Genomic DNA, 27,888 nt, shown 5'->3' on the forward strand with positions numbered 1-27,888 from the left:
AAGGAAAGCCCTCCTTCTGCTCCCCCCTCTTTTGTTTGCCACACGTGCCACGTGTGGATGATGGAGAGGCTATGTGGTGTCTCATTTGTGGGATACCAGCCTAAAACTGATTCTCTCCTTTCGCTGAGCAGCAATGGCCTCATCGGGATTACCGAGCCTCGCCGAGTGGCTGCTGTGGCCATGAGCCAGCGCGTGGCCAAGGAGATGAACCTTTCCCAGAGGTGAGAGGAAAAGCTCTACCAGAGGAGGGCCATAAGGAGGGCAGCTCTAATTGTTTCCTGCCTTAGACCTAAGGGGAGGGACCCCTCAACAGGGGGATGGCCTTTTTGGGGGGACATGGGATGGGCACATCTGAAGCTAGAGGAAGTGACAAAGCAACATAAACTTGAGAAAAGAAGCTGCGCTTGTGAGGGGGTTGTTGAGGGAGCTGAGCTGCCTCCTGGGCTGTCCAGTTGTCCAGGCTGGCTTGGAGTCCCAGGGGCTCAGGGGACACTTTCCCCCTGATCTCCGCGAAGCACGATGGCCCCATGGGAGCTACTGATTAGTAAGGACGAGTGTTTCCTGCACAGAGTGGTTTCCTACCAGATCCGTTATGAAGGGAATGTGACAGAGGACACCAAAATCAAGTTCATGACGGATGGCGTCCTGCTCCGGGAGATCCAGAAGGTAGGCCGCTTGCTTTCCATTCCGTCTCATGACGGGTCTGATCCCCACTTCTGCAGTGCCCGTTGTCTCTTCCGTGTAGAATAGAAGCTTCAGGAGAGCAGGGATTTTTTTTTTTTTTTTTTTTTTTTTTTTTTTTTTTTTTGTCTTTAACTGCTGGTGTAAAAGTGCTTAGCAAACATCAGGTATTTAATAGACTCTTGTTGACTTGAATTTTGAAGTTCTAAGGAGAGAGCTGTATGGGGAGGAGGAATTGCTTAGGGGGGCATGGGTACTGTAGCCAAAAAGGTGGCTCTTGGTTGCTGCCCACGGGAATTCTTTGTTTCAATAAGAAGGCGTTCCTCCTTTCCCTTTAGGTGGAGTGGGACCCTAAGTGACTAGTACCTTCTGCCATGGTTGTATGGCCACAGACTCCTTGGATGTGGGATTGCTCCTGGGCTCTGGAGCCCAGACCGGGTCTGGAGGCACGAAGATGTACGTGCCTCTGCCGTTCTGGGGCATGGACCTCTTGCCATTGTCGCAAAGGCGTGGCCTGCCATCCTATCCAGACCTCTGGTCCTTCCCTGTTCTTCATCCTGCCCTTAATCTGGCCCCTGGGGCATTCCACAGGGTTTCAGACCCCACCTCCAGCCCTCACCGTGTGGTGCTGTGCACATCACGTCACCTTCCTTACCTGGAGAACGGACACTGCCCACGGCTCTGACCTGCCATGCATGAGACGCTCAGCTGAGGCACCAGATATAAAGCACTTCACAAACTTCAGGGCAATATCGAAGCGCCCATGAAAACAGTGTTATTTCTAAATGTTACTGTTGGGTGCAGGGCTCGGGGGAGGCAGACCGCCTCTCAGTCCTCCTGAGACAACTGTCAAAACTGTGTCCTTGGCAGAGCAGGGGGCCTGGGCTTTGCCCTGTGGGCATGTCACCCCAGTGGAAAAATGGATGGATTTCAGAAGCAAAGTGACCGGCCTAGAGGCCTGAGTTTGGGCCCCTTCTCCAGACCCCACCTGCTCGAAGGATGTCAGTACCAGGCTTTTTCTGACATTTTTCTCTGGGCAAAATGAGAAGGATCCTTCCTGCTCCACACATAGTCATAGAATCATGGGAAGGGACCGGGCCTTGTTGTCTAATCTCCTGGTTTCATGGAGGAAGAAACGGAGCCTCCTTGCCAGGGTCACCCAGCTGTGGTTGGACGTGGGATCTGAACCGGGGCAGAACATACACAGATTCCCCTTTGAGAAGGGGCTGTTTTCATTTCAAACATTTATTATCAAAATGAAGGTTTTTCCATACATCTTTATCATCCTTTTATAGCTTGGATAAACTGGTGAAAGCTTAAACGTGCTGCCAACTCACCCCACACGCGGTGCTGGGCACACTTGCTCAGTCATTCACTCACTCACTTCTTCGTAGCCCTCCGTCCATGTTGTCTCCTGGCTATTTCCTTCTCCGGTGGATTGAGGCCAGTAGGTCAGGTGACTTGCCCAGGGTCCTCCAGCTAGCTGAGGCTGAATTTGAACTCAGGTTTTCTGACTCTAGGGCTAGCAATTAATCCTCTACTGACCCCTGCCTCCAGCCTGACCTATCAGTGGCCATTTAGTAAGCGCTTGATGATTGATTGGTGATCAGCCAATCATGGCATGATGGCCTGCAGCTGCTGGAGGAGGGCCTCCCTGCCCACTTGTCTAATGCTCTCTGGGATCTTCCCTCTTGTTTCTTCTCTAGGATTTCTTGCTCTCAAAGTACCAAGTGGTCATCATCGATGAAGCCCACGAGAGAAGTGTCTACACGGACATTCTGATTGGTCTCTTGTCTCGGATCGTGGCTCTCCGGGCAAAGGTAGGAGCACTGGGCAGGGTGGGGAGGAGAAGGTGCTGGGCTCTCCCGGGGCCTCTGAGGGCGTCCCTCCTGCCCCGGGGACAGTGACCGCGGCTGGTCCAAGGGCGTCCTTCCTAACATAAGGACCGGTGACGATAGCTGGTGGTCCGAGGGCGTCCCTCCTGCCCCGAGGACCAGTGATTGTGGCTGACGCTCTGAGGGCGCTTCGGAGCTCCCCCAGCCTATCCTCAGGGCAGCCTGGCTGGTTTTGGGTTGGTACTGTCTTTGATAAGCAGCCCAGCCTAGTGATCGAGAGAGTAGGTCTCCTGTTCCTAGACTGCGGCGTGACCCTGAGCACATCACTTGCCTTCAGTCACAGGCCAGAGCACCTTCCATTTGGAGCGGGAAAGCCTCTGTTCCCTAGGAGACTGAAGCCCAGGGATCTATATGATTGGCCTGGTGTCTGAGGCAGGATCCGAGCCCTGTTTATTAGGCTGGGCTGCCTTTCTGGCTCCAGAAGCAGAATTAGCGCCAGGGCTGCTGCATCCACCACAGTTCTTAAGGGGTGATGCTGCTTTTGTTCTTTCCCAGTAGTCACTAGCTAGTGCCACGTCTCTCCTCCTGCTGCCCCCTTCTCCCATTCAAACCTTTCTTTGTAACAAAAAAAAAAACAGTTTAAACAGACCCGCCTGGCACTGTTTGTGGCATTCTTTTCCTAAAGATGGAAGCATTTCAGTGAAGATCTCTCTTTATTAACAACCTAGTAGTCCTCAATGGAAAATGTACAAATAGAGAAAATAGCAGACAGCCCCGCCCCCCCACCCCAAATCCATGCACTGTGAACTGTACACTTGACTTTAAGGCGGGGAGGGGAAGGCAACCTCTCCCTGTTTTCTTGTGATGATGACTTATCCACACCTGGAAAACACATTGACATATTCCTCAGGCACTGTCCCCAGGCTGGGTATTAGTTGCTCTGCTTTCTCTCTATATATTTTTTCTTTTATTTTAAAATTTTTAATTTTATTTTTTTATTTACATTTTTATTTTTTAAATTTTATTTATAATAATTTTTAAAATTATTTGTAAAATTTAAATTATTTAAATTTTTAAGCAATCTAGGCAACAAAAAGTGCTTATTATCTAAAAAGTACAATGTATTATATAACACTCCTGCAATGAGTTTGTTTTAAGTATAAAGCGTAACAGCAATGGCCTCTAAACCTTTCCCTCCTCTTCAGGCTTAAGGAGTTTATTTCGGATTTTAAAAAGAAGTTCTGAGTTCAGTCAAAATCATTGAGCTCCTACTTAGGAAAGTTGTTCGTTTGTTTTTAAACATTTAGGCAAAAGTTGGGCTTTCTGCCTACCTCTGCATTTATTTCTATTTCTAGTAAATCCCTAACCTCTTTGTGGTTGAGGCAGAATTCAATTTACTGTAAAGTTTGGGTAACAAAATAGCAGATTGTATTAGAGTATCTGTGGATAAACAGAAATCAGGAGGAAGAGTTGGGAAAGTGCTGAGCAACCTTTTCTCAGCCAGCATCTTCTGGTGTAAACGTTCTCTCAAAGGTGCCTCTGCTTTCTCTGACTCCTCACTTTGCATCTGTTGGTTTTAACCTGCCTTTCTCACGGGTCCCCTATGGACAGAGCCCTGCATGGGGCCTTCTGGGCTCTTATTATCCTTCCTGACTTGGTGGTTAGTGGAAGGTGGGCAGTGGCAGTGCAGAGAATCCCAGAGGGATGTGGTAGCTGCCATGGAGAGAGGGGGTCTTTCCATCTGGGAAGTCTCGGGGCACCCTTTGCTATTGCTTCCAGAACAGGACAGCAGGGTTGGGAAGGGAAGGGCTGAGGAATATGGCGGCCACGTGCCTAGAATGTGTCTGGCAGTAGTTGGAACACAGCTCACCCCCTTGGTGGGCTGTTCCGGGTCCAGCCTTGCCCCCGGCCCACGCTGGCTGTGTGATTCTGGGGAAGTTATTCCAGTTTCTGCGCTTCCTTAGGCTGGACATTGCGGAGGGAATGCTGCCCCTCCTTGGCAGAGTTTGTTTGTCTAGGAGTTCCTCCCAGCAGCGAAATCACTTGCCTTCCCCGGGCCCTGTAAGCATTTGCTGGGTTGCATGTCCCAGCCTCCCAAAGCCTGCCCAGGCCCCCCTCACCCAGCTGCGGGCCCCCGCATGACTGCGGCCGATCGGTGTCTCTGCAGAAGCAGCAGCCCCTGAAACTGCTCATCATGTCCGCCACACTGCGCGTGGAGGACTTCACCCAGAACACCCGGCTCTTCTCCGTGTCTCCCCCCGTTGTAAAGGTAACCCCCTCCCCGTGGGTCACCACTCATGGCAAGCCCCGTTCTGGGGGAGGGAAGCAGGGCAGGGCCCCGGGCTGGAATCCCCCGGAAGCATTCCATCTGACATCCGGGGAAAATGGGGGCTTGTTTGCACTTGATCACTGCTGGGACTTGGAATTTAGGGGTATGGCTCGCTAATCTCTCCAGAGCTCAGTTTCTCCATCTGTAAAGTGGGTGGGGATAAAGTGGATTTCTCCAATCCGTAAAGTTTACCTTGGTGACTAAGGTTCTTTCAGCTCATAAATCTGTGTTCCTGTGACCTTTCCTGAAAGGCCAGAGAAGCCAGTTATTGTCTTGGGCAGGGCAGGGACCTCGGAGCTCCCCTGCTCTGCCCCGTTCCTGCACAAGGATCCCCAACGAGGGGCGGGGGCACTTCCTGGCTTCCTCCTTGTTCTTTGGGACAGTGGGAGATCAGTGAGGCTGTGTCGGTCTGGGCCTCAGGGTGCCTGCTGGGTCTTGCCACCAGGTGGACGCCAGGCAGTTCCCTGTGACCGTCCACTTTAACAAGAGGACCCCGCTCCAAGACTACAGCGGTGAATGCTTCCGGAAAGTCTGTAAGATTCACCGAATGTTACCTCCAGGTGAGGCAGGCGGCCGGGGCTTCGGCCGGGCCCCAAAGGCTGCTCTTGTCCCCGAGTCGCCGTGTGGCCACAGGCAGATCTCTCACTTTCGGCTCCCTCAAGCAAGCACAAAATGCCTTCCCCTGCCCTCACTTTTCTGTGGCATGGGGGCGAGGGCAGACACTCTGCGTCCTGTGTCTGATGGTTTCCCAGAACCTCAGAGCTAGATTCCCTCCCAGAAGCCCTCTGCTTTTGGGCCGGCCCCTGGCCTCCCGGCTCCCACTGCTGTCCTCTTCCATGTGAGGCTTCTGGGACACGAGCTGTCCCTCCCCCACCCCCACCCCCCACATGCCAGTCTGAGCGTGCCCTGGGAAGCCCAGAGCCTCTCCCGGGGCGTCGGCATCTGGGCCCTGGCACTGGCTGGCTCATGGCTTGTGGCCGTAGGCCTTTGAGGTGGCCAGCTCTGGGTCCTCTCTCCCGCAGGAGGCATTTTGGTGTTCCTGACGGGGCAGGCTGAAGTGCACTCGCTCTGCCGAAGACTCCGGAAAGCCTTCCCGTGCTACAGAGGCAGCGCCAGGGGTACGTCAGTCACTGGGACCCGGGCTCACTGAGCGGGCCAAAGGGTGGCAGGGGAGATGCCCACCGGGCATCAGAGTGGGCTGGTATTTGTTCCCAGAGAATCTGGGGGCACCACGGGCAAGGCTGGGCAGGGCAGGGGTGCGGGCATGGAAAGCTGCCTGTCTGATCGAGGAACGTGCCAAGGAGTCAAGCTCTAATGTGACTTTTTTTTTTCCTAAAGAAACAGAAGAAAAAGAGGATTCTGTGGAAGAAATGAGAAAATTCAAGAAGTCCCGGAACAAGAAGGTTCCCACTGTACGTTGGCAGCTCTGAAAGTGGGGGGTGGGGTCTCTCGGGCTCTCCCTCTTGATGGCTCTGGGCAGCCCCTGCCCCAGGCTCCCCTTCACTGTGTCCTCAGAGACCTTTCTCCCACATCAAAACCAGAGCCTGTCCTGGGGTCTTCTTTGAGAAGAAAGTGCTTTACTGGGTGCCTTGACCCAGACTTAGTGAGACGTGCCCTGGGGCTTGGAACCCCGGCCCCCTGCAGACCCTCAGCCTGGGGCTGCCCCAGTACTGCTCCGAGCCCCTGGATCCCTTCCCCAACAATGTGGCCCTGTAGCAGCTCAGACCCTGCACTTGGAAGTCCTGGCTTGGCTCCCCCTCTGCCCCTTTGGGACATCTTCAGGAGACTCAGTGGGCCTCAGCTTCCGCATCTGGAACATGAGGGGGTGTTGGGCTCCGGCCCCTGGGCTCCAGCTCCAGATCTCCGACCCTTAAGGGCCTGCTGCGTGTCAGGCCCTGGAGAGGCCTTGTTTTCAGGGAGCTTCTGCCATGCTTGCCAGGGGTAGGGAGCAGGCCCCTCCATAACCCGGACAGGCCCCTCCCCACGATCCCAGGGGGGCTCGTTTCCGGTGCGTAATGAGAATCAGAGCACAGTGCTTTGACAGCAGCTAAAGCATTTATGAGCGCATCCCTGGCCTGGAAGGCCCCTTTTGGGGGTGGTGTCTCTCCGTTAAGAGCCAGCCGTTCAGGATCCCGTAATGCTGGTGGGGGTGGCGTCAGTGACTGCAGCCTCCATCGAGCAGAAGGGTGCCCGGCAGTGTTCATGCAGAAGGCGTTAATACTTAATACGTAGAGAGGCACCTCGGCTCTGCCAGCTGCCCTCTGCGGAGACGGGGAGGCAGACTGGGCCTCCCCTAAGTGGTAGTGCGTGGCTAAGTAGGGCGTTAGAGAGAGAGCCTCTTCCTGCCGCTGCTCTTCTCATTCCCTCTTAAAGCCACATGGACTGGAGGAGACAGCTGGGCCTGCTCTGGGGGTGGGGGATGCTGAGGGCGAGGAGACGCCAAGGCTTCCTGCCTCTTTTGGGCTCGGGGCTTCTTAACCAATGCTCCACGTTTGCCATCTCCATTCTTACTGATCTCTGACTTTGAGGTGGGTGGGTCCTGGTCCTCTTGGGCAGTGGCTTGAGAAGCCCGTGGCCCCTTCTCAGAGTCACGGTTAAACGCATAAAAGAAAATAATTTCAAGTCTAGGGCAGCCTCCCTGGCACGGATGGGTGGTTCTGTGGAGGACAGAGCTAGAAGACCGTGTCTGTGGGTGGGAGGTGAGGGGCGGGAATCTTCCCGCTGACAAAGGAGACCTTATGTCAAAATACAATTATCAGCAACAAAACAAAGTCCTGGGTTAAGAACTTCTCTGAGAGTTCTTCTGAGAAGGGCAGACAGGCCTGCTTACAGCAAGTGGTATTGATCTCGCTTTTCCCCTTAGGTATTACCCAGAATCGATCTGGATAATTACTCAGTGATGCCCGTGGATGAAGGGGACGAAGACCGGGAATCAGAAATGGATGAAGAAGATGATGTCGTGGGATCGGATCTCGACCTGGACCTGGGGGATGGGGAAGTCGAAGAAGGTGGGCCTAGAGAGGGTTTTTCCCCTCTGAAATCACCCCCAGCCTTCTCTGCCCCTGGGACAGGCTTTGCTTCCATAGCGAGCTGCTTTTATCCTGCTCCCCATTTCTGGGTAGGGTGTGGGGCTTAGAGCTCCGGAAAGCTGCAGACACTTGCTAGCTGTGTGATCTTGGGCAAATGGTGCAGTCTCTCTGAAGTATTGGTTTTCTCCTCACTAAAAATGGATCCTCCCAGGATCATTGTGAGGACTCAGCAAACCTTCATGTCATTATGGTGGATCAGGAGAACCTGAGCAATTAGCTTCTCTATGCCTCAATTTCCCTTATCTGTAAAATGGGGATAATAATAGAACTACTACTGCAAGGATCAAACGTGATAGTTTGTAAAGAGCTCTGTGTAAACGCTGGCCTCTGTACACAGTTAGAACTTGTGGCTGGAGAGAGCCAAGCTGGAAGCCCACGGCCCCATTGGCCCCGTTAGGTCTCAGCCGTTGCCTCCCCGTTGTGGGGCGTCCCTGAGCAGAGAACGTCCATTCCGTTAGAAGGCCAGTTAGAGCTTTTTCCAGTTTGCTCACATGTATTACTTCCATCGGGCTTCAAGTTGCAACTCGGGCACTTTCTGGCTGTGTGACTCTGGGCGGGTGGCTTAGCTGCCCTCGGTTTCCTCATCTGTAAAAGGAGATAACCAGCATTTGCCTCCCCGTGTGGCCTTGGGGTTAACTGAAATCACATTTGGCGAGCGCGCGGCACAACCTTAGGGGTTTGGTGAATGTTCCTGGGCACGATTTCATAGGCAGCAGACTGATTATCGTGTTCTTAATCATAGTGGTAATTAACGTCCGCATCCATAGCTAAAGCCAATAACGTTAGTCTTGATCGTAATCCATAGCCAGGTTAATAATATTCCCCATGGTCGTCTTCAGCTGCAGCTGCTGGGGCCCATTGGGGCCCCGCCGGCCGCTTGGCCCTGACTTTGTTTTCTGTGACAGAGGAGAAGCCAGATGCCTCCCTGCCCCTCCACGTCCTGCCGCTGTACTCGCTGCTAGCCCCCGAGAAGCAGGCCCAGGTGAGACCCAGGCCCACACGGCCCTGCTGAGCATGCGCGGTTCCGTGCCGGCCACTGTGAGACTGCGCAGAGCCAAGGCCCGGAGGCTGGGCGGGAGGTGCCCTTCGCCAGCATTCCTCGTCACCAGGGCTTTCTCTTGGCAGTACGGGCCCGGGACGCAGCCCCCCTTCGGCCTGGAGGCAGGGGCGCTGGATGGGCCAGGGTGGGACTCTCTCTGGGAGACGCAGACTTGTCACAAGGGTTTTGTTCCTCCTTTTCGGAGCGGGCCGGGCAGCAGCAGTGAGTGCTAGTCTCTTGGGCTAGGGTGGAGAGTCAGCGGGCGTGGGGTTAGATGCCCGAGCTCGGAGCCCAGTTTGGCCCACACTGGGTGTGTGGCCGGGGGCTGCCCGTTTTCCTTCCTGGCCCGTCAGATGAGATGGGGCAGCTGGGGTTTGAATCATGGCTACTGCTTTCCGCCTCCAAGGCCAGAACCATGGCAGTGGCTGCTTCTGGGGGCGAGCTTAGGCTGGATGTGGGCCAGCTTCAGCCAGTCAGGATGCCCCCTCTGTGCCAGGCACCGTGCGAGTGCTCATAGTACAGCAAGGTCAGACAACAGCCCCTGTCCCCAGAGAGCTTCCGGTCTCCTGGGCAGCCAGCTGTGGAGCAGCCCACCAGGACCACCAATATGGTCTCAGGAAAGGCACAGGCCAGGCTGACATCCCAGGGAGTCTCTGGATGGCCATAGGGGTACTGTGGGCAGAGGACAGCTGCGGAGGTCCCATAGATGCTGCAGAGGCCCCATGGGCAGAGGTCCCATGGGCGGCCATGGAGGTCCCATAGATGCTGCAGAGGCCCCGTGGGCAGAGGTCCCGTGGATGGCCATGGAGGTCCCATAGATGCTGCAGAGGTCCCGTGGGCAGAGGTCCCGTGGGCGGCCATGGAGGTCCCATAGATGCTGCAGAGGCCCCGTGGGCAGAGGTCCCATGGGCAGAGGTCCCGTGGGCGGCCATGGAGGTCCCATAGATGCTGCCGAGGTCCCACGGGCTTGTGTGCCATGCTGACCCCCCGGGAGCACCTGGGAAGTTAAGCAGGGACTTCTGGAAATGGGTTTGCACTCGGTGCAGGCTCTCCCCGCCCTGTGGCCCGAGCCACTTCCGCGTGCGGGTTCTGGGGTCCGGCCCAGCCTCCCACAGGGAAGGTCCCATTCCAACAACAGCCTTGGCTCTTCCCTGACTCAGGTGTTCAGGCCTCCCCCCGAGGGGCGCAGACTGTGCGTCGTGGCCACCAACGTGGCCGAGACGTCCCTGACCATCCCCGGCATCAAATACGTGGTCGACTGCGGCAAAGTCAAGAAGAGGTTTTACGACAAGGTGACGGGCGTGTCCTCTTTCCAAGTGACGTGGGTGTCCCAGGCCTCGGCGGACCAGCGGGCGGGGAGGGCCGGCAGGACGGAGCCGGGCCACTGCTACAGGTAGGCGGGAGCAGAGGGCCCTGGGGGCAAAGCCCGCTTCTGTCCCTGCCTGGCTGTGGGGCTGTGCCCTGCACTGGGGCCTTTCCGGTTCTGATCTGGGAAAGGGGGAGTGTGAAGGGCTTCTCGGGGCACGTCGGGGGCGTTAAGCCGGGGGAGCTGCCGGCCCGGCCCATCTGTGGTGCGGCGGCCGAGGCAGACCCAGGGCCTCAGCAAACGAGCGCTCAGGTGGCCGTGGATCCCCCCGGGCCAGCTTTCTGCACCTGAGGGGAGAGCGCGACGCGGAGCTTCCTTATTGTGACACTTAATTACTTTACACTGTGATCTCACACGGACGTTGCCGTCCTCACAGAAGAGAAGCGAAGGTTTTTGTGAGTTCTGTTGCGCACGGCGCGGGGCTTTGGGAGCCTGCGCCGACTCTGACACTCGCAGCAATCCTGCCTCTCTCGTTCCCGTGAGCTCTTTAAATACCTTGTTGGTGCTCATGGCCCCCCTCGCCCTTGAGGAAAAAAGAAGTCTGGTGTTTGGCTTGCTGTGGCTGAGCCCCCGGGACCCCTCTCTCTGGCTGCCTGGCTCCGCGGTCAGAGCTCGGGATCTGGGGGCCCCGGTTACAGATGGGGAGGCTGCTTTCCTGAGGCAGGAATCCCCATGAGCCTGGAGCCCCCTGCGCAGTGACAGACGGAGGAGACGGGCAGAAGGGGGCGCTGGGGTTCCGGCGGGGTCTCCGGCATCCCTCTGTCCCCCACAGGCTGTACTCCTCGGCCGTCTTCAGCGACTTCGAGAAGTTTTCTCCTCCTGAGATCACCCGGCGGCCCGTCGAGGATCTGGTCCTTCAGATGAAGGCTTTGAACATAGAAAAGGTGAGAGGGTGGTGGGGGTGCGCGGGCTTGCAGGGGTGCAGGTAGGGTGAGAGAGAGCATGTGGAGCACTCACAGCTGGGCCAGGCTGATCTCCCAGAGGAGCAGGAGACGTGTACCAGCCTCCGTGTGCCACCCTCTGTGCGCCAGCCTGCGTGTGCCAGCCTCTGTGTGCCACCCTCTGTGCGCCAGCCTGTATGTGCCAGCCTGTGTGCCATTCTCCGTGTGCCACCCTCTGTGTGCCAGCCTGTATGTGCCAGCCTCTGTGCCGTTCTCCATGTGCCACCCTCTGTGTGCCAGCCTCTGTGCCATTCTCCATGTGCCAGCCTCCATGTGCCAGTCTTTGTGCCGTTCTCCATGTGCCAGCCTCCATGTGCCAGCCTTTGTGCCGTTCTCCATGTGCCAGCCTCCGTATGCCACCCTCTGTGTGCCAGCCTCTGTGCCATTCTCCATGCGCCACCCTCTGTGTGCCACCCTCTGTGCCAGCCTCCACGTGCCATTCTCCATGTGCCACCCTCCGTGCCAGCCTCCGTGCACGAGGCCCTGGCTGCAGGAAGCTTCTCCCATTCGGGGGTTACGAGCGTGCTCCGGACCTGGGGGGGCCTTGGGACGTTAGGCAGAGCCTGGGGAGGCAATGGCTCAGTGAGCAGCTGGACAAGGTACCTGTCTGGCGTCTGCAGAGAGGGCTGGGGAGGGGTCGGCAGTGCCAGAGGCCGCAGAAGCCCCAGCAGGGCGAGGGAAGGCCCAGGAAAGACCTTCGGCTTTGGCGATTGAGAGCGCGGCGCTGCAGAGAGCGGCGGCGGAACCGTGGGATCGGAGGCCGCGTTGCAGAGGGCTCCGTGGGGAGAGGAGGCAGCGGCTGCGGACAGAGACACGGCCTGGCACGGGGTGGGAGGGCAGAGGGAGAGGGTGGAGGAAGGACTGACGTGTCACAGAGCCTCCCGTGTCCCTTAGTCTGGCCCAAAGCCCCGGCCCCGCGGCCCCGTCCTTAGCCCCGTCCCAGAGTCCTGGTGTGGGAGGGACAGAGGGGCTCGGTGCAAGGGGAGGCGCTCAGACGCCCTGAAGGGCCCCACGTAACCAATGGCACTGGGGGGGGGGGGGTGTCCGCCAGCCAGGACGCTCCGTCTTCGGCCCCGGACTGTTTCCCGTTAGGTGTCAGTATTTCTTTGTATTAGCTCAGCCCTCAAAGGCCACACCGGGTCCGTGAGTGTCTGTTAAGCGCCTACTGCGTGCCGGCCATACCGAGAGCTGGAAGAACTCCCGGCCTGAGAGGGAGCAGTTTGCAGTCGCGTCCAAACAGGGCGCTGGTGGGGAACTCGGCGATAGCCATGAGGGGAGCGAACCAGACGAGGCTGGGGGGGGCTCCCAGGCCCTGCCCCAAGCCCGATGCCGATTTCCTGGCTGTTTTCTCATTCTCAACAACTGCTTTCTCTAGGTGGTCAACTTCCCATTTCCATCCCCTCCCCCCATGGAGGCCCTGGTCGCGGCAGAGGAGTTGTTGATGGCACTCGGAGCTTTGCAGGAGCCCCAGCAGACAGGACGGTGAGCTGGGCCGGGTCTGCTGGGCCCTCTGAGGACCCCAGAGTGACTGGTCAGCTGGGCCTGTAATCAGGGAGACCCGAATTCAGATTCTGCCTCAGACACTTGACAAGCCACGTAACTTCTGCCTCAGTTTCCTTATCTGTAAAACGAGGGGGCTGTACTCCCGTGGTCTCCGGGTTCCTTTCCAGCTTTAAGCTTGCGAGGCTGAGAAAGCCCCTGTCCCCTCCTCTTCATCCTCCCCCCCTCCCCAGTCAGGAGTCGCCCCCAGCATCCTCCTTCACTGTCCCCAGGCTGAAGCAGCTGCAGGGGGCAAAGCTGAGCCGTCCCATCAGCCCCCTGGGGAGAACGATGGCCGCCTTTCCCGTGGCTCCCCGCTACGCCAAGATGCTGGCCCTGGCCCAGCGGCACGAGTGCCTGCCTTACGTCGTCACCATCGTGGCCGCCATGACGATTCGCGAGCTGTTCGAGGAGTTGGACAGGTGGGGGGCTGGGGGGGGGGGCTGCTGCCGGCAGGAGTTACCCCGAAGCTTTATTTTGGAGAAGAGGCAGCAAGCTAAAGCAAGAGGCTGCCCGTTGTGGGGTCCCTCCCCAGGGTCCCAGCTGTAGGAGGGAGGCCCGCTGCCCAGAATGCCTCCTTCCAGTATTTCTTATGTCGGGGTGCAGCCCGGGGCCCTCCCGCCGCCTCTCGGCCAGGGGCTGGGGGCAAGGACTGGCGACCTCTGGGTGGGGCGGGATGGCGTTTCAGCCTCAGCGGGTTCCTCTGTCGCTCTCTGGGTTTTGTTCTGCTTGTTTTAAAACCTGGTTCTGATATGGGGCCTGTGGACCGTACCAGCCTGCCCGAGGGGGGGAAGAGCCGCTCCCCGTGCCCCGGCTTTCTGGACTGTTCCTCCCACACCCTCCGGGCGGGCCCGGCTGCCCCTCCCCCCCTTACTCATTCCCACCTCTGGCCTTTGAACTGGCTGTGCCCTGGGTCCTCCCCCCCACTTCCGGGGCCTCCCTGCCTCCGGGGCTCAGCTCAGCTGCCGCCCCCTTGGTGCTCTTACGTTCCCCACTTATGGGGGTCCCATCCTTTTGTCCCCAGAAAAGCCTGCCCCATCCCATGTGCGGGTGTTTGAATTTATCTTGGAAGGTGCTTCCGACCCCCCCGGAGCGAGGACGGCCGTTCTGTCTCCCCACTGTGTCCCGCGCGTAGTAGGGTCGGGATTGAGCGGACACAGAGGCCCACACTTAGCACCCAAGCCTCCGACTTCCCCCCACTCAGCGAGGCCCTGGCAGCCGCCGGGGGAGGGGCTCTGTGAGGTCCCCGAGAAAGGGGGTTTTGTGCCATTTCTGCCAGTGTGTGTGCACGTGTGTGCGTGGCCATCAACTGGGCAGACACACGTGTGTGCAGATGCCTTGTGTGAATGGGAGCACAGGGTGGGGCTCGTGCACCTAAACACACAAACCTTCTGTGCGCGTACACGCCAGTGTGTGCAGGTGTGTATGTGCTACACTGTACGTGCCACGTGTCCGCAGTGCGCATGATTGCTCACATGTGCACGTGCATGTAAAGATTTAACCTGCGTGCTGCACCAGCACGCACACAGCGCCGCGGGTCTGCACACACACAAACATACGTGTGCGGGCCACGCCTGCGGGCGGGGTGTAAGCCGCCCCAATACAGACCCGGGGGGAGGGGCGCAGGCTGGGAAGAGGCGGCCTCTCCGGGTGCAGTCCCGAGCAGCGCCTCGCGGGGGCGCTCCAGGCGGGGGGTTCTCTGTGCCGGGCTTTCAGAGAGGCCCTTGGGGTGAGCGGGGGGAGGGGGGGCGGGTGAGCGGCCGGGAGGAGAGCGGGGAGCCGGAGGCCGGAGCCGCCCCTTTGCTCCGGGAGGTCCTCGGGGGCGCAGCGCCCACTGCCGGGCCTTTTGCCGATGCTTGTGCTCCGCAGGCCGGCCGCCAGCGAGGGGGAGGAGGCCCAGCTGAAGGGGAAGAAGGCGCGCGTGTCCCAGATGCAGAGGCTCTGGGCCGGCCAGGGAGCCTCGCTGAAGCTGGGGGACATGATGGTGCTGCTGGGTAAGCGTGCCCCGAGCCCTCCTGCCGCAGGCCGGGCCCAGGCGCTCCTTGTGCGGACGTGTGGGACGGGTGGGCAGGGGCCGGGGGGGAGGGGCGTGGACCCAGCCCCGCTGCTCCTTCTCCTCCCTAGGCGCGGTGGGGGCCTGCGAGTACTCGGCCTGCATACCCCGATTCTGCGAAACCAACGGGCTCCGCTACAAGGCCATGATGGAGGTCCGGCGGCTCCGGGGACAGCTGACCACAGCAGGTAGCTGCCCTCTGCCCGGTGGGAGGCCCGCGGCGCCCCTGCCATCGTCTCGGCCTCTCGGGGAGGCTTTGTGGGGGTGGGGGGCTGCTGCCCATTGTACAGCTCAGTAAGCTGAGGCAGAGTAGCTCAGGGCCCGGGGCGGCTGTCCCTCCTGACTCCAAGCCCAGCCCCCAAAGCCCTCTCCTAGGCCGGGCGGGTGGCGCGCCCCATCGTCGGATCCCGGGACACCGAGAGCTCGGGCTCCTCGCTGCTCGCCCGCCTCAGGGGTCTCTCCTTGTCTCGGGCCCTTCCTCCAGTGGCCTCCGTCAGCGAGCACGCCAAGAGCCTCTGTGTGGATCCCAAAATGAAGCCCCCCAGCGAAGACCAGGTGACCTTTCTGCGGCAGGTAGTGCTGGCCGGCTTGGGCGATCACGTCGCCAGGCGTATCCAGAGCGAGGAGCTCCTCGATGCCAAGTGGAAGAACGGCTACAAGGTGGGTGCCACCCCCCGGCCGCGGCCTCCTGCTCCTCCCCCAGCCGTGCCCCGGGGCACCCCGGGCACCCCCGGACCGGGCAAGCCCAGGCTGGTTTCCTTTTTTTAAATTCATCCGTGGCCATGGGAAACATGGTGGCGGCCCCTACTGTTGGCTGCTGTTTCCACTTGTCACTTAATCTCACCGCCTTAGCCAGCACCCGCCCCTCTCCCGGAGGCCCCCAGGACCACGTCCCTCTGTCCGTCCTGGTTCTTTTCCTCCCTTCTCACGGGCCTGGGTGGCCGATGTCCGTTGTTCCCTAAGATACCTCCGGAGTCCTCACGGGGTCATGGTTGCCGTGTTCCTTCTTAATGAATTACCCTCAGCGAATGTCCTCTTGTCACCTTCGTTTGTGGGCGGCTCCCTCTCCCCTTCCCTCCCCATTGGCCCTTCCAATACTTGTGACAAAGCACCATGGGAAAGGCAGACAGCTCTGCGGGACACAGAGACCCCTGGGAAATAACCCAGCACAGAGCCCATCCTCCAAGGGCCTGATGGGGGGCTTCACTCTACGTGTTCCTAAGTTTCTTTCGCACTTGGGGATGGGAAGAGAAATGAGACTTTCAATGATTGGGAAAAAATAAAATTTAATGAAAAAGAAATTTTTAAAATAATCAGTTTAGCCACCAGCTCCACATCAGGTTCTCCGTCACTATAGGGAGTGCTCCGTACCTGTAACGCCCCCCACTTTTGCCAAATGTGACTGGCAGGCAGATAGTTTACACCCTTCTATTAATTCTGCTATTGTTTATTTAACCATTCTGCTGCTGTGGGATGTTTTATGCCTGCTCCAGGTGTCGTGGGGTGTTTTACACTGTCCTCATTATTGTGGGGTGTTTTACGCTGTCCCCAGGTGTTGTGGGGTGTTTTATGCTGTCCTCATTGTGGGGTGTTTTACACTGTCCCCAGTTACAACTGCTGTAAAAATCTTTGACAAGAGATGGCTTTCTGCCCCTCCAGACTCCTCTGCTCGAAGAGCCTGTCTTCATCCACCCCAGCTCCGTCCTCTTCCGAGAGCTCCCCGAGTTTGTGGTCTATCAGGAGATTGTGGAGACCACCAAGATGTACATGAGAGGTGGGTGCTGGGGCCCCGGGGACGCCCCCTGACCTTGGCTTGGCAGGGCTGGGAGGGCAGGTCCCGGCTGGGCCTGCTGCCATCTGGAGGCCCCTCAGCCCTGACAGCTCGAGTCTTGGGCTGCCCCAGGCCTGGGCTCCCTGAGAGGATCTGTGGGGCAGGGTCCCCCTGTGGAACGTGGGTGTTGGCCTGGGTGGGCTCGAGGTCCCGGATCTCTGACACTTGGTCCGTGCCCTGCTGCTGCCCGGCCACCTGCCCCAGGGGATGCTGGTGGTCAGGGAGGGCCCCTGCTGTGCCGGCCCGAGCTTTGAGCCACCCCTGCCCTTCAGGTGTCTCTGCAGTGGAAGCCACGTGGATCCCGGTCCTGCTGCCTTCTTATTGCCACTTTGAGAAGCCCCTGGAGGACCCTCCCCCAGCCTACTGCCCCCAGACGGGCCGGGTTGTATGTCACCGGGCCAGCTCTTTCTGTGAGTGTCCCCGCAGTGGGGAGGGACTCCACCTCAGTAGGAACCCTGGGCTCATGTGGATCCCTAGTAGCGATGGCCCCCGTGTGTCCTGGGCCCCCGTGCTCCCCGCACTGATGAGGGCTGGGCCTCCATCCTTGCAGACCGCGTGGGCTGGCAGCTCCCTGCTGTGCAGGTGGACTACCCCGAGGGGCTTGAGCGCTACAAGTACTTTGCCAAGTTTTTCCTGGAAGGAGAGGTAAGGAGCCCCTTCTCTTTGGCTGGGGGAGGGGGAGGCTGTTTGGGGTCTGGTGCACCGGGCTGACGATGAGGAGGAAGCAGACCCCTCCCACTAGACTTGCCTCCTGCCTCCCCCTTGCAGGTCTGTAAGGAGCTCGCCCAATACAAAAGCTGCTTATTGTCCAGCCCGAACACGATGCTCAAGACATGGGCCAAGTAAGTGGCGCTGGAGGGGGCCTGGAGCCTTCCTTCCATCTCGGCCTTGGGCCTGTCCTTGACCCCTTCGGACCTTGTTTAGTCTTGATCAGGGCATGTGCCAAGTGAAGGACCGTGAATAGAGTTTGGGGCCCAAGTTCGAATTATGCTTCTTACTGGCCATGTGATCTTGGGCAAATCATGTAACCTCCGCCTCCTCATCTGTAAAATGGGGCTCTTAAGAGCCTCTCCCCACCCTTAGGAAATGCCCTGTTAGTTGAACCCTTCTGGGGAGCATGGGGGCCAGAGAAACAATAAAGGAGGGGGCCAGCTGTTGAGCAATCCCCCCAATCCCAATTTGGGGGAAGGGCCCCTCCTCCCCACACAATGTGAGGCTAATCGGGGTAAGGGAGTACCTGAGGCCCAAGGGGCAGCTTCTCTCTGCTGGTCTTAGCGAGCAGAGCTGCTTGGGTCTGAGGGCCTTGGCTGCTTGGCTGCCCTTTGACCCAGGGACCGAGCAGAGGAAGGACACCCCCAGGGGGGTCCTGGGGAGGCTCTGCCGGGGCCACTTCCTGCATTTGATAGGTGTTTGGGGGGACTCTTGACCTTCAGGCTGCAGCCCAGGACTGAGAGCCTCCTGAAAGGCCTGGTTTCAAAGAAAGCAGATTGCCAGGATGCTTTACTCAAGGCCTGGAAGCAGGATCCCAAGTGTAAGTATCAGAGCAGCCCCCAATGTCCCACCCAGGGTTTGGGCGGGGGGACACAAGAATAAGGGAGATGGCTCAGGGCGCAGCAGATGGACGGCGGGAGTGGGGAGGTCCCCAGTTAGATTCTGCCTTGGACCCTTGCTTAGGCCTCAGGATTTGACTCCCACCTCCGGCACCAGCTGTGGGAACCTCTCAGCCTCAGTCCCCCCCCCCCCCCCTTCCTCCCCTCTCTCTGTAAATTGAGGCCAGTAAGAGCACCTGTCTCCCAGGGTGATGGAGCATCTGTGTAAAGTGCCTCGCAGAGTGCCCCTTGTTAGCCAGGCCCGGGCCAGAAGGACGGCTGCCCAATGTCAGCATCCTCCAAGGTTGGCAAAGCCCTTCACCCTGTCAGCTAGAGTGTTCGGGGAGGAAGCTGAGGCTGAGAACGGGCCAGCGCCATGCCCTGGCCACCGAGTCCTTCCCCTCCCCAGATCTCCAGGGACCCCTGCTGGTTCCTTGCGGCTGACCAGTCCCCTCTCTTCTCTCAGATCTGCTGTCCGAGTATTGCGAATGGCTCCCCCAGGTCACGCACGGCGAAGTGTCCAAGCTTTGGCCTCCCTGCACACCCTGAGCCCCTGCACACGCTCGGGCCTTTCTGGAGGACTCGGAGGGACCAGCACAGAGCGTGACTCTCCAAGGAGGCAAAGCCGGCTCTGTCTCTTGTCTCTGCTCCTGGACTTTCTGGTCTGGCTTCCCCGGGCGGGCTCGGTGACGGTCGCCTCCTCAGCACCTCTCCGGCTGGTCACGTCTGCGTGGGCTCCCGCTGGTCTCTTCCCTTGCTCGGCATCTTCCTGCATCTGCCACAGGGAGCTTCCCAGCGCACAGATCTCCTCAGGAAGGGCTGTGGCTCCCCACTGCCTCCAAGAGAGCCGCAGCCTCCTTCGCACTGGGCGCAGCCTGTGGCCACCCCCTTCCCACAATGCCCTCCTCCCCCACCCGTCACCACCCCCTCAGAGACCTTTCCCAGGGTTTAGCGCCCCCCCCAGCTCACTGTGGATTTTGTATTAGTTACCAGAGCCAGAGCATCTGGGGTCCCTCAGGCCGACTGTGAACCCCTGGAGCACAGGGACTACCTCTTTTCCTTAGGTCTCCAGGACCCTCACCAGACTAAAACGTCCTTTCCTTAGTAAGTTATTTTCTAAAGTTCCAAACTTAAAAGACAGAATGAGCTTTCTGTCTCCCTCCCTGTGAGACTGAGCATGCTCACTCTGCTCTCCCCTTTCCCTTGTCTAAAGGCCCCGGGCACCTCTAGGGCTTCCTCCAATTCCCGAGTCCTTGGTGCCCTCCCCCCACTCAGCAGACAATTCTTGAGTTGACCCTCCCCTCCCCCAACCACCAGATCTCAGCTTTCTCATCCTGGAGAGGAAGGCTTTCCACAGCTCTCACACCCCTCCCCTGATGGTGACGTCACTAGGAGTGCCCACCCAGAATGAGGTTATTATTGAGAAGGGAAATCCTCTTCTTAGGCTGTCTGATGTAATAGATGTAAATAGACATTGGGGGGAAATAAATATATTTAACTAATATTCTGGCTCTTGGTGTTTCTGCTTAGGGAAACACATGGGGTGGTGGCAAGGGCTCAGGGTTTGGGTTCTGCCCGAGTCCAGATGGATCCTGGTTCTGCCACTCACTGTCTGACCAGGGGAATTCATAAACAGGTCCTCATGCCCCCCACCTGGTCAGGACCTGCCCCTTTGTAGACGGGCCATCCACAGCACAAAGAAAGTGGATGGGCTTGTGATTTACCAATTAAAGGCGAGCCACCGGCTTAGAACAGGCCCCTTAGCTGCCTGGCAAAGGCCAGGGACTTCCTCAGGATCAAATATTTAAACACATAAAGTGCATTAGTCAAACACTGAAAAAGATTTTGTTGGCTTTTCTTTGAATTCATGTAACTGACTATATGATGTATATGCAGGTATATATAACTATATACATATATACTGTATATGTGCATATATATACATGTCTATATGTGTTTTATATGTATTTTATATGTATATGTAACTGATAGGTTTTCTTTGAATTCATGTAACACCTTGACTATAGATGTGTGTGTATATATATATAAACAACATTACGAATGCATGTGTATATATACACACTTAAATATGTGTGTTTTGTACATACATGCTTTGATAAGTTTTCTTTGAATTCATCTAACACCTTGACTATAGATGTGTGTGTATATATATATATATAAACAACATTACGAATGCATGTGTATATATACACACTTAAATATGTGTGTTTTGTACATACATGCTTTGATAAGTTTTCTTTGAATTCATCTAACACCTTGACTATAGATGTATATATAATTATATACGTAAATACTTACGTATTTATGTGTATATGTGCATACTTACATGTGTATGTTTTACATAGATTTATATCTTTTTATATGTCATATAAAAAACACACACATATACATATGCAAATATATGTGTGTATATATGGAAAGAGAGACGGCCAAACATTTCCAATCATTTTAAAGCTCACACAGCACCTACTCAGAGTTACAAAGAGCACCGAGGAATAAAGGCAAGGGGACTTGTCCGCACAGTCAAGGCCTCAGAAGCAGCACTTGAACCCGCGCCATCCGCGGACACTCTCTGTGCCCCTCTCCCCTCCCCCCCCCCCCCCCCCCCTCTGGTTGTAGGCAATAGGCGCCCGTTGAATGCGGGGCTCCGAAATCGGTGCGGTTCGCATCGTGGCCAGTCTTGGGGTGCACACTGAGAAGGTAAGGGGGCCAGTCTCCCGAGGCATCCCGGGAGGAGGAGCGCCCCCAGGCCTCCTGACGCCACCCGCGGACGCACAGCTTCCTCGCAGGTGCCAGGGCGCAGGTAGGGAAGGTGGCAGGAAAGAGCATCCCTGGCGCTGCCTCCCGCCTCCGGCCACGAGGGGGAGCTCGAGGGCAGGCGGAGCCCGCTGACTCAAGCAGCCCGAGGCCGCTGGGTCTGCCCGGAAAATGAGGCTCTTGGGGACTTAAGAATGGAGCCCTCCCTCTCAGTGTTAGGGCTCAAAGTCAAAAGGGGAGAAGAAGCCAAAAAGCGAAGCGCCCTGGAGATGCCGGGGATTGAACCCGGGGCCTCATACATGCAAAGCATGCGCTCTACCACTGAGCTACATCCCCACGCTTGCAGCTCGGCTCCTCTGCCAAGGCTGGTGTACCAAGCAGAATCTATTTTTTTCCCCTTTTTGCACAAACACGGGTGGGGGATGGGTTTCTACTGGTAAGATGCAAATGAAGATGGGGGGAAGAGATAAGCTGCAACACCTGGGATAAATTGCAAATCTCCCGGCAATTCGTGTCTGACTCCCTCATGCTCACTGTGATCTGGAGAGTGCAAGAACACGTGGCAAAGGACAAGGAAGACACGTGGTAGTTACATGGAGGATCCTGAAGGGGGCTGAACAAGGCACTTCCTCGTTAGTATAGTGGTAAGTATCCCCGCCTGTCACGCGGGAGACCGGGGTTCGATTCCCCGACGGGGAGGCCGCAGTGCACATTTTTCCTCCAAAGAAAATTGATTACATTCTCTGGTAAGAGGCTGTTGTCCCAGTTTTAGGAATATGGAACATTGGGGGGAGTAGCATACACTCTTCCCTCTCCTCTTTTTCTTCCCATTTCCAAAACGTATTTCTAGAATCTGGAAAAATTTGGGAAAAGCATACTCTCTTTTTTCCCCTCCTCCTTTTCTTTCTTTTTCCAAAATGGATTTTGGAAATCTGGAAGAATTTGGGGGAAAGCATATACTCGTTCCCTATTCTTTCTTCCCTTTTCCGAAATGAATTTTTGCTTTCGAAGTTCATATTCTAATAACTAGATTGTGCATTATGATGGATTTCACATAATATATTAGAATGCTGGGGTATTATGGTATATTTCCTATAACCTAGTGCATATACTATGCAATTGCTACATGATGCATAATCATTAATCCGCAAACTTGGCCAAGTCACTTTCTCCCTTGGGTCTCGATTTACCCATTTGAAAGGCTGGATGATGTGACCTCAAAGAACCCTTTCCAGATCTCGGTCTGTGGTCCCATAGTCACCGATAAGCAATAGCTGACACTGAAAAACCGGGGAAAGAATATTAAAAATGACACAAGTGGGGGAAAAAGATGAGAAACCAGCCTGGTCTTGGAATAAACAGAATGAACAAGCTTGTTGCCTCCCTTCTTCTCAGAGATGGGGGACTAGGGGAATGGATCTATTGGCTGGTTTTGCTGGAGTGCAATTCCCCCTTCCCCCCTTTTTCTGTAGCAAGGGATGGCTTAAGGGAGCAGAAAAGTCATTAAAATATATATAACTTCAAATATTTTAAGATATATTTATTTGGGACTTTCCTAGTCAAAGCTTCTTATGGGAATTAGTTCATCTAGCTGGAAAGCAGACCTGTGGGCAGATGCACAGATATTATTAGTATATTAGTACCTTGATCAGGATCAAATGAGTTAACCTCTGTAAAGCACTCTGCAGACTTTAAAGCATCCTATAAATGTTAGCATTAGCTATCACATTTGGGGAAAGTGACTTTCAGAGCACTGCAGTCATCCAGCTCATCAATGGCAAGAGCACAACCGGAACTCCATGTTTCCAAGCCAGTCCAGCAAAATGTCTTTATAAGTGCCCCTTCTGCGTAGTATACGTACCTCTTCCCCGGGGTGCAAAGGCAAAAGGGCCCCAGTTCCTGCCCTGATGGAGCACGCGTTCTAATAGGGGCAACATCCTCCTGAATGCTCTGTCTCCAGAGACCCCTCGCTCTCCCCAGTCTCTTCCTTTATGACAGCTCTTTCTGACTATTGAGCCTCTTAAAGGCAACCCCTCCCCCACATGAGTGACTTGTGTCAATCATCTCCCGGTGCTTCTGGGTAAAACTGGCTTGTCCGTTGTTGTCTGCACGTGTTCCGCCCTTAAGAACTTCTTGGGGAGGGGGAGCCTCTTTGAACTTTGTATCCCAGTGGCCCACTCGTATTAGGTGCTTCATAAATACTCGGGCACTGATTTACTGACCCTCAAGGCCCTTGGTCCTCTCCTCTCTCTCCAGTACCAATCTCCCTAGCTGCGTAACTCTGAAGGCGACTCCCACACTTGTATCTCCATTTCTGACTTCTCTCGGAAGCTGCAAGCCCACAGCTCCTAATGCTGCAGGATCAAATTTAACCAAGCAGTAGAACGTTAGCTCCCGGAGGCCGGGGCCTGCTTTTCCTTTTGAAATGCTGAGTGCCCAGCGGACTTCCGGCACCCACTCCATGCCAGGCGCTGGTGGGGATACAAAAGCAAAAAGGGGGGTTTTCTCTGGCGCAGGGAGCCTGTTTGGGAAAAGATCATATGTGTGATAAGTGTGGGCATGTATGTATGCTGTGTATTTAGTGGGTATGCATGTATATAGATGTCTATATGTAATATGCACATGTATATATGAAATGTTAGTATATGTGCAGTATGTTTGTGTGTATATGTATGTGCATATGTTTATAGTGAGTATGTGTGCATATACACACATGTATATAAATATATAATGTGCATGTGTATGTAGATGGGTATATATGTGTAAGTATATGTAGTTTTTATTATGTGTGCATATAGATATACATGTAAGCATGTATACAATGTTTGTGTGTACGTGTGTGCATGTATGTAGAGATGTATGCATATACTGTGTGTTTGTCATATGTATGTATATAGATTGTGTATATACATACATGTAAGTATAGTGTATATGTGTATGTGTGTAGTGTGTGTATATATGGATGTATATAGATTTGTATATATAGTGTGTATATGTATATACAGATGTGTATATTTGTACATACATAATGTGTATGTGTGGATGTGGATGTACATGTAAGTATATATACAGTATGTTTATGTATGTATATGTGTGTGCATCTGTATATATGTATGTGTATGTGAAAATAGTTGTATATATACATGCATGTATGTATTGTGTATTTATCTGCATAAGTATATATAGAAATGTGTAGATCATGTTTATGTGTATTTGTATATAGAGTGTCTATGTGTGTATATATATGGGTATATATACATATGAGGGTATATATACAATGTGTTTGTATGTAACTATGTGCTTGTATATAGAGAGATATGTGTATATATGTGCATGTGTGTATATAGAGATGTGTGTATATATAGTGCACACACGTATATATAGCGTACATGTGTATATATGTGTATGTGAAAATCGAGTTGTGAATAGACACATGTATATAGTATGTATTTATGTGTATAAGCATATATAGAAATGTGTGTATATGGTATGTCTATGTGTATGTATGGGTATGGGTACATATACATAGAAGTATATACATTAGGTTTGTATATATGTGCATGCATATATAGATGCATGTGTATTATAAATGCCAATATAATGTGTTTGTGTGTATATATGTGTAAGTGTATATAGAAATGTGTGCATGTGTATATGGGGGTGTGCTGTGTATGTTTGTGTACAGATTGTGGCTCAGTAGACAGACACACAGACATGCACCCGCACAACATATCTGTGCCCATAAGCTCTCATACACCTCTCATGGAGGTGGCTCATTGGCTAAGGCCCTAGATCTGGATCCAGGAAGAAAAGGGTTCAAATTCAGCCATTACCGTGGGACTGCTGCCTCACCCTTCTTTAACAATGGGAATAAAGACACAGTTGTGAGTCTCCAATACAAGAACACTTGTTAAGTGGTTTTTGTTTACATAAGGGCAACTTGGTGGGTAGGGACAGTAGGTAGAGGAAATTGGATAAGGGAAGGAATCAGGAAGGGGCTTAATTAAAAGGCTTATTGAGTTTCACAGAGCTCCATGGTTCTGTGTATATACATTGTGTTTGTATGTATATATGTGCATAGTATTGTATTGTAATGGCAGAGAAACTGAGGCAAGCGGTGGAACAGATCTCAGGTCCAGAAGATGGCTAACTGCGTGGGACTCTTGTCTCAAAGCATCCCTAGTGGGCAATTAATTCCGGAGACTTTTATAGGGCTCCAACTATCGGGGAAACAAAGGCAAGGAGGGGCAGAGCCCTGGGTGAGTGGCCAGGCCATGATTCCAGGCCTGACAGGATGGGGGTCAGGAAGGCCGGGAGCAGGAGGCAGAGAGTCTAGGGCAGGAGACAGCGAGCAATGCCCAGTCATTTGAGAGTTTTATGACTCTTGGATGTAAGAGTGGCCAGAGCTTAATGAGGTAAGGAAGAGTGGGGGAGTGGCCATAATAATTTTATTCAGGACATAACCTAATAATTCAGGGAAACTGAGGCTCCAAAGGTATGATGTCTAACGATGCTTTTAATATTTTCTCCCAGGCTCTGTCTTCCGGCACCTCCGTTTACCTGGATGAGATAATATGGAGAAAGTCATTTTGAAACTTCAGGGGGTGATCTGAAAAGGCCAGCCCACCTCCCTCCTCCAGGACCTGTACCATCTCCCGTCATCGCCTATCAGAGACCCTCCTTTGTCTCCCATCCCCTGGTCCGCACGTCCTCTAACAGAACGATGTCACGTGATTTCGTGGTCCCTGCTTTTAGGGGGGCTTCTGTTCTAACAATAAGTCAGCGATCCTAAAGCTTTAGAGTCCGTTTCAGGGATTTCCCATGCTCCTAAGATCAGAACAACAATCCGGTTCTGAATAGACCCCCCTCCTCCCTCAATTTGCTGCTGACTAATAATCTGGTCAATGAAAACCAAAGTCCTGACCACTCCTCTGGGCCACAGAATTAGCATGTCAAGCACAGAAAGCTGGATAAAGGGGTCCCCTCTCTCAGCAATTTGCCCATTTCTTTTGGAACTTAGCCAGCTTGTGATGGTATTACAATTACAATAAAACTTTGCCCCTTGACCAGGAAATGGATTCAAGCCTGCAAATTCTCTTGAGAACTTGGGACACCATTCTGTGACCCTCCTCCCCCCCAAAAAAAAAGTTTGGTCCCCTTCTCAACCTCACCAATACTATTGTGAAAATGTTCCTCCGTGTGCACTGGCCAGCTGCTCTCCCTTAAAAATCATCAATAGCTCCCACTTGTTTATTAATCAATAAACAAACACTGAAGGCTCTTTGGTACCTCGGTTCAAGTTCAGCTTCACACATTTACGACCTGGATGACCCCAGGGAATTACTTAAACGGGCATAATAAGCATTTAACGCCCCCCTCCCCTCCCAGGGTGGTCGTGAAGCTCATGTGAGCCAATAGCTCTGTGGTGCTCTATAGATGCTAGCCACTATAATTAGCATTTACAGAAATAAAAAGTTCCTGCCCTCAAGGAGCTTACACTCTGCTGGGGGGTGGGGAGGACAGGAAAATACAAAAATCCCCCTGGCCAGATGTTTTCTCATCTGCCCATGAAAGCGCAGAGGGCCTCTAGGGTTCAGGCCTAGATTTGTGATCCCGAGTCGGAGGTCGCTTTGGCGCGGAGCTTGCAGGCAACTGGGAAAGGTCCCGAGGTTCTCTTTGTCTGGCATTCAAGGCCCTCCAGGACCAGACCACCTTTCCGCGGCTCAGACCTTGGACTCCTGCAGCACTCCCCCTCCCCCCGCCAAGACTCTACTGGCCCGGCCCTGATGGGAGCACTATGGTTAGGGGAGTCGGCGCCGTGATTGCCCCCCACGGAGCGCAGCGCGGGGGACCCCGTGAGTGACCTGACAAGCTTGATCCAAGCGCTCGCTCCCAGGCTGCTGAGGAGACAGAATATGGCGCAAAGCTGAGGAGCTAACATTACAAGGGGGAAATAAACGCTGTTCGCAGAGGGTAGATTCCGAGCAGACGGAAGGAAACCTTGGGGAAGAAGAAACAGAAGCCGGGGATGCGGAAGGCCTCCTGCACCACGTGGGGCTCGGCGGAAACAGGAGAAACTCAGGGGTGAAGGTGTGCCTGCCGGACTGGGCACTGGCAGGGGCAAAGGCACGGAGGCGGGAGATCCACAGTCGTGGAACCCCGGGCAGAGTTCGGAGCCGAGCTGGGCTTTTTGCAGGGCGGGGCCAGGCGGCGCCGCGGCCGCCAGGGCAGAGCCCCGAGAGGGGGCGCTGAGAGCCAGGGATTCGGCTCCAGAAGGTAAAGACCTAGGGAGGAGGAGGGGCCGCAGAACGCAGAGCCGTAGAAACTTCCGGAAGGGCTCGGCGCGAGCAAGAGGTAGTAGGCAGGTCTTGGCGAGCGCCCCTCCAGCGGCCGAAATAGCTCAGTTGGGAGAGCGTTAGACTGAAGATCTAAAGGTCCCTGGTTCGATCCCGGGTTTCGGCAGAAGCTAGGATTTTTGGTTTTGTATTCTTTTTTTTCCCCTTTCCCTTCTTCCCCCCTTGCGTTCCACCATTCGTTTTTAAAATTAATCCCTATTACTTTGATCTTCACGGACCTCCCCAGAAATCACGGAAATCCCAGATGAGCACCTCCTGGGGACAGAGTGTGACCCCCCGGAGCGGACAGAAGAGGTTCCCGCCAGCAGCTCCTCTGCACGCGCTCCCAAGGGCCAGCCTTTCTGAGCCTCGGGTTTGGCCTTGACTCACTAAAAGAGCAAAGGGAGAGGACAAGGGGAGGCCATGGGGCCTTGGGGCGCCTCTAGGGCCGCTATCCCGCGGCTGCAACTTGCACGAACCCGA

The 27,888-nt window shown here is 55.0% G+C and overlaps 1 protein-coding gene and 3 non-coding genes across 4 annotated transcripts in view; 3 read left to right on the forward strand and 1 right to left on the reverse strand.

The window, feature by feature from the left end:
• Nucleotides 1-19,796, forward strand: part of DHX37 (DEAH-box helicase 37) — a 31,322-nt gene extending 11,526 nt beyond the window's left edge. The window contains exons 6-27 of the mRNA XM_051972620.1: nt 132-221; nt 570-666; nt 2,388-2,501; nt 4,684-4,785; nt 5,291-5,405; nt 5,868-5,963; nt 6,184-6,257; nt 7,709-7,853; nt 8,840-8,916; nt 10,134-10,366; nt 11,112-11,223; nt 12,656-12,762; nt 13,053-13,241; nt 14,689-14,813; nt 14,944-15,060; nt 15,357-15,532; nt 16,532-16,646; nt 16,976-17,113; nt 17,254-17,348; nt 17,472-17,545; nt 18,137-18,234; nt 18,759-19,796. Of these exons, the coding sequence (XP_051828580.1) occupies nt 132-221; nt 570-666; nt 2,388-2,501; nt 4,684-4,785; nt 5,291-5,405; nt 5,868-5,963; nt 6,184-6,257; nt 7,709-7,853; nt 8,840-8,916; nt 10,134-10,366; nt 11,112-11,223; nt 12,656-12,762; nt 13,053-13,241; nt 14,689-14,813; nt 14,944-15,060; nt 15,357-15,532; nt 16,532-16,646; nt 16,976-17,113; nt 17,254-17,348; nt 17,472-17,545; nt 18,137-18,234; nt 18,759-18,841 (2,572 nt within the window). The 3' untranslated portion in view covers nt 18,842-19,796. The remainder of the gene's footprint in view (nt 1-131; nt 222-569; nt 667-2,387; nt 2,502-4,683; nt 4,786-5,290; nt 5,406-5,867; nt 5,964-6,183; nt 6,258-7,708; nt 7,854-8,839; nt 8,917-10,133; nt 10,367-11,111; nt 11,224-12,655; nt 12,763-13,052; nt 13,242-14,688; nt 14,814-14,943; nt 15,061-15,356; nt 15,533-16,531; nt 16,647-16,975; nt 17,114-17,253; nt 17,349-17,471; nt 17,546-18,136; nt 18,235-18,758) is intronic.
• A 1,538-nt stretch (nt 19,797-21,334) lies between these two features.
• TRNAA-UGC (transfer RNA alanine (anticodon UGC)) lies at nt 21,335-21,406 on the reverse strand. The gene has a single exon. It is a non-coding gene; the product is annotated as a tRNA-Ala (tRNA).
• A 291-nt stretch (nt 21,407-21,697) lies between these two features.
• Nucleotides 21,698-21,769, forward strand: TRNAD-GUC (transfer RNA aspartic acid (anticodon GUC)). Its single transcript has one exon. It is a non-coding gene; the product is annotated as a tRNA-Asp (tRNA).
• Nucleotides 21,770-27,459: 5,690 nt separating this feature from the next.
• On the forward strand, nt 27,460-27,532 carry TRNAF-GAA (transfer RNA phenylalanine (anticodon GAA)). Its single transcript has one exon. It is a non-coding gene; the product is annotated as a tRNA-Phe (tRNA).
• Nucleotides 27,533-27,888: the final 356 nt, after the last annotated feature.

Source organism: Antechinus flavipes, chromosome 1 (assembly GCF_016432865.1).
Source record: "Antechinus flavipes isolate AdamAnt ecotype Samford, QLD, Australia chromosome 1, AdamAnt_v2, whole genome shotgun sequence".
Classification (NCBI taxonomy): Eukaryota; Metazoa; Chordata; class Mammalia; order Dasyuromorphia; family Dasyuridae; genus Antechinus; species Antechinus flavipes.